Below are 10,207 nucleotides of genomic sequence, written 5' to 3'. Positions count from 1 at the left end.
TCAATTCGGAGGCTGGTTATCACCGTACAATGTATTCATGTATATGCATGCAGCTGTCCAACACATCTAATTATACCAAAAACGAGAGCAGCCGAGTTATGACGCCTTTTATGTTTCGGAAACAATTTAATGAGTGGCTGCTGCCGACGTCGCACCGAAGGGGTTGGTGTGACAACATGCAGCGATTTTGTCGAGTAAGGCAAAAACATGAATGAAGTGTTCGCTTAATTAGACTCTGGTGTATGTAAAAATACATATATTTGCTAGGTGCCCATGGTCGAACAAGAGAGCGCGGTTTCAAATTGAATCGTCAACGATGTGGGGAAATTGTATATCGATTTATTACATCATGAAACTTATCAAATCTAGAACACTTTCTCTACAGTGCTTCCGATATTTGTGACAGTTTTGGTCGTGTCCTAATTTCTCCGCCCTCGAAAACTCCGCAGGCAAGTGCTCGTCGGTAGAAGCTGATGGACTAAAATTACACAGAAGACATGAAAGTGAATATACAGAAGCTTAAATCCAATTGTAACTATACCTTAGAATGATGTGAACCAGATCTCCCAGCACCCCGTTGTTTTCATACAGTTGAGTATCGGCCGCTTCGCAGATGGCTCGCAATAAACATCTCTTTCCACTGAAGCCGTTTCTGTAATCATTGACACCATAAAACACAATCTAGAGGAATAATATCTCAAGTCTACCTTTCCAACTGCTCCACAATACCACGGTAAACTTTCTTACGAGTGAAGCTTGGCGTCCTTTTGAGGACAGTTTCGGGTAAGTTCCGCCGAATTTTCGTGGAAGCTGGTAGATTGTCGTCGACAGTCGGGGGCTCCGTGGAGTCAGCAACCACCGCGGGACTTTCATCCAGCGCTCGATGTATCTGTAGTACTGGGGCAGTCAGCGGAAGGGCCACGCCTCGGATCTATAATGACAGAGACTTATCATTTACAAAAAGTTGATTTTTTTTTCGTTCGTTGTTCAATTCAGACAAAAACTGCAAGCTGTATATTTTACGCCATTCGGAATCTCCAACGATGCTACGTTCAAAAAATTTCCCATGTCAATTAAATGATGTGATATATTCTAACTGAAAAATGGATGTTTCAAAAATATACTGAAACACACAAAGCATTTTGCAGAGTTCAATTCAAGAAAAAAACGTCTTTTTGAAAGCAGTTAAAGCAAGTTCTCCCTTAATTTTCCAACAACCACGTCGTGAACAACATTTCGTTCAGTCAACCATTTTACATGTAATGATTTTTGAGAGCATGTCACTAATATTAACTGTTTGAGTGCCTTTGAAAGGAGGTACGGGGCTATTGGGATACAAAATGAAGAAATAGAGATTTTATTGTAGATCGTATTTTTGATAAGCAAATCGAAAAAACGATCGATAACGGCAATTTTTCAAAGTTACGGATTTTTCATTTATGCCACAAAACCAATAATCCGCCTTAAGGCAGGGTTGGGCATCTGGTCGAAAAAAATCATTGTTCTTTTGAACTACTCGTAGTAGTTATTCCTTATGATGGAAAACATAAAAACAATTCTGGTTTGGCTGCAGGTGTAAATTGATGCGCATTTAAGGAATATGACTTGCGTTTCCTATGTGCATCTCGGGTTTTTGCAACATACGCTCGCTTCGAAGTGGATGGTTTCTTTGTAGTGATCATACGTGGGCGACAGGGAGTTTTGGAAAACATCTGGTCTTGATAGGATTTCGTAGCCTCAGTCCGAATGTTCGGTAAATGAATATTTAAATGAGGATTCAAAAAAATCTGATTTTTTTGTGTTTTTAATTCGGATCAGTTTTCCAGTGAACTTTTCGAATCCTACAAGTAGGCCTGACACATTTTACTGCTTTTTATCTATCGTTTTTTTGTTCTTCAATTCTTCAATTCATTGTAGTATTGACCATCGCTCCCGAAGCCACCTTCAGGATCTACTACGTCATGTCCCCATACCGTGCTGAAAAACAAACCTATAAAAACACAAAAATATACTCAATTTCTGCAAAACAGATGTATCCGATGTTAATTTTCAGTAGATGTTAAACTCAAGCAAGAGTCTGAGTCTCAACTGCCCAACACCGCCTTAGGGTGGGTTATGGTTTGCACCGAAAAACTATAATTTTTTGTTACCATAATACCAAAACTTGATGTCGAACGTGAAATACTAATGAAAATAAACTTACCGGCTGATTTTTCCACCTATGAAATGTTCAAAATGTGTGTTTGTTTTTCGTTTGAACATTGAGAATAATGTCTGAATAATTTTAAAAAAAATCCTTGAAGCCCGTCTAAAGGCAGGGTAGAGGGTTAAAGGCTAAGGCTACGACCCAACGAAGCTCCAAAGTATTCAAGTTGTCAGTGGGTGTCAACGATCTTACACATCAACCCCAATGACGAAATTCATGCCAACTCGACTTAGGAGTTGGCAGCACCATCTCAGATAGTAGTGAAACGTTGTGGGTGTTAAGACATGGGACATTTAAGCGACATTGCATACTAGAAATATTCGAAAAAGAATTGGAAACTAGTTTTTGGAAAAAGACCTTTTTTTTTCTTCAATTTTTACAAAAAATTATAATTTAAAAATTATGATACCTACAAAATTCTTGTCATAGGACGAAATGTAGGAAATTGTTTAAATTTTCACAAAAAAATGCCACTAATTTTTTGGAAAAAAATGTCGCTGCCAAAAAAGTTATTTTCAAAATTTTAATTCATTTTTCTCAAAAAACGTATTCTTTTGAAATTCCCAAAAATACATATATGAATAGCCCTTACAATTAGCCTTTACAATTACATTGGAAGATGGTTAATTTAACAGGGAAAAATTTTTTCGAACAACAACTTTTTCATATCTTCTTTGAAAAAAATACAACTTATCCTAATTTTGTTTAAATTCATGATAGGGATATAGTGTATTCGACAAAGTTTTAGACCTTGTAAAAATATAAACTTTTGTCGAAGACATCAACTTTCTATCTGTTATAATTTTTGGAATATAAGTCATTTTTGTATGAGGACTCCTGAAAAAAATAATGTTTTGCTCGTATCATTTTTGTGTGTAAATTCTCACGTTGGACATGTTCTTGATATGTTTCTAAATAGAGAAAAGTTAGCAGAGCAGTTAAAATGCGACAATTTGTGCTGAAAAAATGTTACAAACATGAAAAAATAGTTGTTCGAAAAACTTTTTCCATGTAAATGTGTCCATCGTCCGATGTATGGAAAACTTGTTGGAAATTTTAAGGGCTATTTATATCTATTTCTTTCAGAATTTTGAAAGCATATGAAAGCATTAATTTTTTCAGGAGTCTTCATACAAAAATGACCTGTATTCCAAAAATTATAACAGATAAAAAGTTGATGTTTTCGAAAAAAGTTCACATTTTAATAAGATCTAAAACTTTGTCGAATACACTATATCGCTTTCGTGACTTTAAACAAAATTAGGATTAGTTGTATTTTTTTCAAAGAAAGTATAAAAAAGTTGTTGTTGGAAAAACTTTTTCCCTGTAAAAATGCCCATCTTCCAATGTATGAACGACTTGTTGGATATTGTAAGGGCTATTCATATATATATTTTTAGGAATTTTAAAAAATACGCTTTTGAGAAAAATGAATTTTAATTTTTTTTTGTACTAAATTTATTTTCAAATGGCTCAGCAACATTAGGTAACAATGAGCCGAGTTAATGAAAATTTTCTATTAAAGATAACCTGTCATTTTGAAACTCAGAACAAAACCACACAATATGATCAATATCCTGATATCCTATACCACACACGCATAGGTTACTATCACTGATGTTAATTCGAAAAAGATGTGCATTCGAAGAATAATGGTTAGCCATGAGTTTGCACACTACCCGTATAAAATCACGAGAAAAATTATACCCTTTAAACCATGGTTTGAGAGAAACCCTAGGAATGATAGAATATAGCCATCGGCCTCTATCACTACTATTCCAACTTGACTGCCAAGATACAAGTGTCCGTTCACGAGGAAAATGAAGATATTCATCGAAAGTAATAGGCCTATAGAATAAGTCTCCTTCCATAGCGCCCTTCTTAGCAAGAAAGTCTGCTTTCTCATTTCCTGGTATCGAACAATGAGACGGAATCCATACAAAAGTGATATTAAATGAATTCGTTATCAGAGCACTTAAAAGTTGATGGATTTCAGATAAGAAATACGACGCATATCTAGTTCTCACTGAACGGAGTACCTCTGAGACTATCAGGAAGAATGAAAAAGTGATCTGGGGTCAAGGTCTGAATATGGAGTAAGGCCATGTAAATTGCAGCCAATTCTGCAACAAACACCGAACAAGGTAAACTAAGTCTACGAAAAGTGAAGAAGTTGATATTGAATATACCAAAGCCTGTGGATCCATTAAGACAAGATCCATCAGTAAAAAAAGATTTGATTGGGTCAATATGTTTATACATTGACAGGAATATCGCAGGTATAACTAAATGGCGGAGATCATCTGAAATATTATGCACATAATCCTTCATTGACAGGTCAATAGTAATAGAGGAATTGAACAAAAATGAAGGAATGATCTGGAAACCAGATAAAGTAGATGGATGTTCCAAAGTCATAAATTCATGATATAGAGACATTCGCCTAGATCGAAAGCCTGAGTTCAACATTTTTTCAAAGTTTGCTATCACCTTCGGATTAAGTGTTTCACACCGTATTAAAAAACGGAATGATAACTCGAAAAAAACGTACGGAAAGAGGAAGTATGCCAGCTAGAATTTCTAGGCTCATTGTATGTGCTGACTGCATACAACCTAAGGCAATACGCAAACAGCGATATTGAATCCTTTCCAGATGCAAAATATGGGAACAGGCAGCGGACCTGAAGCAAAAACTACCATACTCCATAACAGATAAAATGGTTGTTTTATACAACCTAATCAAATCCTCAGGATGAGCTCCCCACCAAGTTCCTGTTATGGATCGAAGAAAATTTATTCTTCTCTGACATTTTTGTTTCAAGTAGCCTATGTGTTTACCCCATGTTCCTTTGGAGTCAAACACAACACCTAAATAAAGGGTGTGTCACATCAAATTACATCACGGAAAAAACGCTGTAGAAATTCGCCCAGTAGACCGATCCTTTTGAAAATTTTAGACAGTAAAATAAAAACTATTAAACAACTTTTGGCATTTTCTTTTTATTCATACTTCGAGCCCAAGCCCGCATGCTCGCACCTTCCTCTTTACCCCGTCCATAAGGTTCTGTACAACGTCAGGTTGTAGTTTTTTTTTGAACAGAAATCCATGTTCTCTTGAAGTTCGCCTCCGATTTGACAACTTTTGGGTTCTTCCGGAGGGCCTGCTTCATAATCGCCCAATATTTCTCTATTGGGCGAAGCTCCGGCGCGTTGGGCGGGTTCATTTTCTTTGGCACGAAGGTGACCCCGTTGGCTTCGTACCACTCCAACACGTCCTTTGAATAGTGGGACGAAGCGAGATCCGGCCAGAAGATGGTCGGGCCCTCGTGCTGCTTCAATAGTGGTAGTAAGCGCTTCTGTAGGCACTCCATAAGGTAAACTTGCCCGTTTACCGTGCCGGTCATCACGAAGGGGGCGCTCCGCTTTCCGCAAGAGCAGATCGCTTGCCACACCATGTACTTTTTGGCAAACTTGGATAGTTTCTGCTTGCGAATCTCCTCCGGAACGCTGAATTTGTCCTCTGCGAAGAAGAACAACAGGCCCGGCAGCTTATGAAAGTCCGCTTTGACGTAGGTTTCATCGTCCATTACCAGGCAATGCGGCTTCGTCAGCATTTCGGTGTACAGCTTCCGGGCTCGCGTCTTCCCCACCATGTTTTGCCTTTCGTCGGTGTTAGGAGCCTTCTGAACCTTGTATGTACGCAGGCCCTCCCGCTGCTTGGTCCGCTGGACGAATGAACTTGACAAATTCAGCTTATTGGCGACATCCCGGACCGAACTTCTCGGATCACGTCTAAACTGCTTAACTACGCGCTTGTGATCTATTTCACTGACGGAGCATCCATTTTTGCCGTTCTTCACCTTCCTGTCGATGGTTAGGTACTCGAAGTATCGTTTTAGTACTCTGCTGACCGTGGATTGGACGATTCCCAGCATCTTACCGATGTCCCGATGTGACAACTCCGGATTCTCGAAATGAGTGCACAGAATTAATTCACGACGCTCTTTTTCGTTCGACGACATTTTTCCAAATTTACGAAAAATTGACAGTGAAGCATGGCCAACGTGATCTATACACTCTTATCTGATTATAAGCGAAAGCTGAAGATATAATTCCTAAAAATTCAATTTCTACAGGGTTTTTTCCGTGATGCAATTTGATGTGACACACCCTTTATATACTGCTAATACAAATGACGCACAAATTCTAACCTAAACTAGTGAATTGACGATTCATACTAGGTTCACTCAAATAAAACTGAGTAGAAAGATATTCGAACATATTTTGATTTATTTCCTAAATTTTAGTTGTAGCTACACCCTTCAAAAAACCTGTTTTTCAGATGCTTCATTTCCATAAATTTAAAATCAAACGTATTGCTATCAAATACTGTTCATAGAAGTATTTAGTTGTCACTTGAATAGTATTCATATTACAATTTAGAAATCACAATTTGTTTGTAATATCTCAAGAATAAGAAAAAAAGAAATCCTCAAATATTTCAACCGAAATTATGCCGAAATTTTTTGAATACCCCATTTTCAAAGCAAGGTTTTAATAGACATTAAAAAAATTTGAATTCGCATTTTAGAAAAAGTTATTCAGATTATTCATTTTCTCCTAGAATATGGTTTGAAATTTGGTTTGGGTGTGCATAACCTCATGAAATGGGTCATTGTCATTCAGCTGAAACGATATTGTAAACGTTGTCAAAGTTGATCATATATGGGAATGCACCCGGAATTCATAGACGGTTAATAAAGATAATATATGACGTTTGAAAGATAGAAATTCATCCAAAAAGGGCTAAACGTGTGTAGAGAAACACTACCTCACAAGGATAGTTTTGTGAACGAATTTCAATGATCAATGATCAATGAAATTATAGAGCAGGAGATACCAAGAAGACGAAAAAGGAGAAATATGAACACAAAATATCCGATTTGGTTTTATCAAAGCATAAAGAATCTACAAAATAAAAAACAGAAGGCACATAAATTTTATAAGAAATACAAATCTGACGCTAATCTCCAAAAATATCTGAACATTTGCGAACAGCTCAACTCAACTATTAAAAGCGCTTTTGAAGATTACAGCTTAAAAACAGAGTCGGACATAAAATCTAACCCGAAAAGTTTCTTTAATTACATAAAAACAAAATTAAAAACAATGGTTTTCCATCACGCATGCACCTTGACGATACCGTGGGGAATGACAACATTTTTTCAAGAAGTTTATATTGTAACAGCTGAGGAGGACCGAGATCGTGACTTCTTTGCATTTCTTCCAGAATTTCCATGTGATGTTGGAGTCAGAAAACTAACTTACATTGAAATTTTTGACGCATTAAATAAACTCGATGTCTCGAAAGGGCCAGGTCCTGACGGAATTCCATCGGTTTTTATAAAAAATTTGGCATCTGAATTAACTCATCCACTTTTATGGCTTTTCAATACGTCATTGGAATCAGAAAGGTTCCCATATGGAATAACTCTTTTCTTGTACCAATATTCAAATCCGATGTAAGAAATTATCGTGGAGTAGCAATTATTTCTTGCATTCCAAAACTCTTTGAAGCCATAATAAACCAAAAACTTTTTCAACAACTAAAGACACGAATTACGAATAAGCAACACGGTTTTTTCAAAGGACGATCAACAACAACAAATTTGCTGGAATTTGTCACATTCACTTTGAATGCAATGGATAATGGTAATCAAGTTGAAGCTCTATACACTGACTTTAGTAAGGCTTTCGATCGTGTTGATATACCTTTACTCCTTCTTAAACTTCAAAAAATAGGGATAGAAGTCAAACTATTGAAATGGCTAGAATCATATTTGACTGACCGCACCCAAATGGTAAGATTTAATGGGGAAATTTCAAAACCAATATTTGTTACATCCGGAGTTCCTCAAGGCTCTCATTTGGGGCCACTTTTGTTCATTATATTTGTTAATGACGTTTGCGTTTTTCTTAACAGTGTTAAGACACTTATCTACGCAGATGATATGAAACTGTATATGGAAATAAAGAGTGAAGAAGACTCTCAAACATTCAAAAATGAAGTTGACATAGTTTATAATTGGTGCACTAAGAGTTTATTACAGCTCAATGTTAGGAAATGCACTTTGATTACTTTTACAAGAAGAAGAACACCATTGAACAATGGTGTTATACTGGGTAATCAACCCATCAGTAGATGTCAACGAGTGAGAGATTTAGGTGTGATCTTAGATTCGAAACTAACCTTCGTGGATCATTATAATACAATCATCCATAGAGCAAATAATATGTTGAGCTTCATTAAACGCTTTAGTTACCATTTCCACGATCCGTACACAATAAAAACATTGTATATTACATACGTCAGATCAATTCTCGAATACTGTAGTATTGTATGGTCCGCCTACATAACTTCACACGAAGACAGAATTGAATCTGTACAAAAACAATTTTTGTTATTTGCACTTCGTAAACTAGGTTGGTCTTCATATCATCCACCTCCATATGAAGCACGCTGTATGCTAATCAATATTAAAAGCCTAAAAGAACGTCGGAACTCTGCCATGATTCTATTTATTATTGATATCATATCACAACGAGTGGACTCAGAAGTAATATTAGGAAACCTAAATTTTTACGCACCGATTAGGAACCTGAGAAACCCTAACATTTTTTACATAGATTATCGAAGAACGAATTATGCCAAATATAGTCCTATCAATCGCATGATGAGCCTCTGTAACGAACACAGTGAAACAATTGATGTAACCATGTCAAGGTCAATGCTCAAAAACTATCTGAATAGCATAAGATATCGTTAAATTTCAGTGTAATATTTGGGCAGCATATTTAGTCTACGCTGGTTTGACGAAATAAATAAATAAAAAAAAAATGATTCTGTAACTTGTTAAAATCGTCTTTTAAATTAAACGAATAAATTATCCAGCCAGCTCTCTTTAGATTTTTAGTTTTAAGTAAGTAGTTTTAAGTAGTATTAAGAATGTATCGGTCTACAATTTAGATTGACGACAATAAAATAAAATAATTATAATCGAGAAATGATTAACTTACGATATTGAAAAGCCCCTCGGTAAACACGCTAGGCTCCTGCGGGCTATTGTAATTCGCTTCGAAGTTGTACGACACGAATATATTGCGGTCCGGAATTCCTAACGGAATGGCGATTGCTATGAGAATCTGGAAGCACAACACATCACGTATAAGATTCTGTTTGGCCCAATTCGCTCCGAAACTGATCATCACTTACCCCCGCGCAGCTGTTGTACGGGAAGAAAATTGACCGTTTGTCTCGATTATTCCGCACTCCATTCGGATGATCGGTTCCATTAGGATTCTGAGTGGCAAAACTCGTCGTCACTGAGACCGCACTACGGAACGAAATAATCGCGAGCAATATTACACAGATGGCATGTTCGGGTAATGGCTTCATTTTCGGCAGCCAAGAATTGGTCTCTCGGCGGCACCATCCAAAATTGAACTGGCAAAGGGTTTCGGCGTGGAATCGTCAAACGGTGAAAGATAATGAGAACTAACGGAACAGTTGATGATCTCTAATTTGATTAGTGTCTACAGATGTTACAGACAATATCTGGGACTGTTAGGTGATAATTGTTACGATTGGGAGAAGATGTAAACATTAGCGATCAGCTCACTAGGGCACGCGATTTTCTTTTTTTCATGGTCCGCTGCAATTGAACTGAACCACAATCAACGGGCCAATCATCCAGTGATCCAACTTGAAGATTTATCGTTTATATTCCTGCGGACGCCTTTCACTCGACCGTAGTATTTGAAGCGAATCTAATTATGGAACCTCGAATCCTCTTCATCTTCATTTGCCTCTGGTCTCCCCACAGCAAAAGCCGGAGCGAAACCGAACGTCATCCAGATTGATCTCCACGGCATTCATCACATCCATTATGCTGACACCCCGGAAGGCCGCCAGAAATCCTCCCGCCGCGGATGCGATCTCGC

The 10,207-nt window shown here is 37.2% G+C and overlaps 1 protein-coding gene across 1 annotated transcript; it reads right to left on the bottom strand.

Annotated features, from left to right (window-relative positions):
• Positions 1 to 342: 342 nt before the first annotated feature.
• Positions 343 to 9,677, bottom strand: LOC129772965 (uncharacterized). The gene is made up of 5 exons (XM_055776508.1): positions 9,480 to 9,677; positions 9,284 to 9,409; positions 708 to 931; positions 542 to 652; positions 343 to 478 (listed from the first exon to the last, which is right to left on the bottom strand). Exons 1-5 carry the CDS (start codon positions 9,660 to 9,662, stop codon positions 343 to 345), a joined length of 780 nt encoding a protein of 259 aa, XP_055632483.1. The 5' UTR covers positions 9,663 to 9,677.
• Between the last annotated feature and the right edge of the window lie 530 nt (positions 9,678 to 10,207).

The sequence above is a fragment of the Toxorhynchites rutilus genome, chromosome 3 (assembly GCF_029784135.1).
Source record: "Toxorhynchites rutilus septentrionalis strain SRP chromosome 3, ASM2978413v1, whole genome shotgun sequence".
In the NCBI taxonomy this organism is placed as follows: Eukaryota; Metazoa; Arthropoda; class Insecta; order Diptera; family Culicidae; genus Toxorhynchites; species Toxorhynchites rutilus.
Note: the sequence above shows the minus strand (reverse complement) of the source record. Positions and strands in the feature narration are given on the sequence as shown.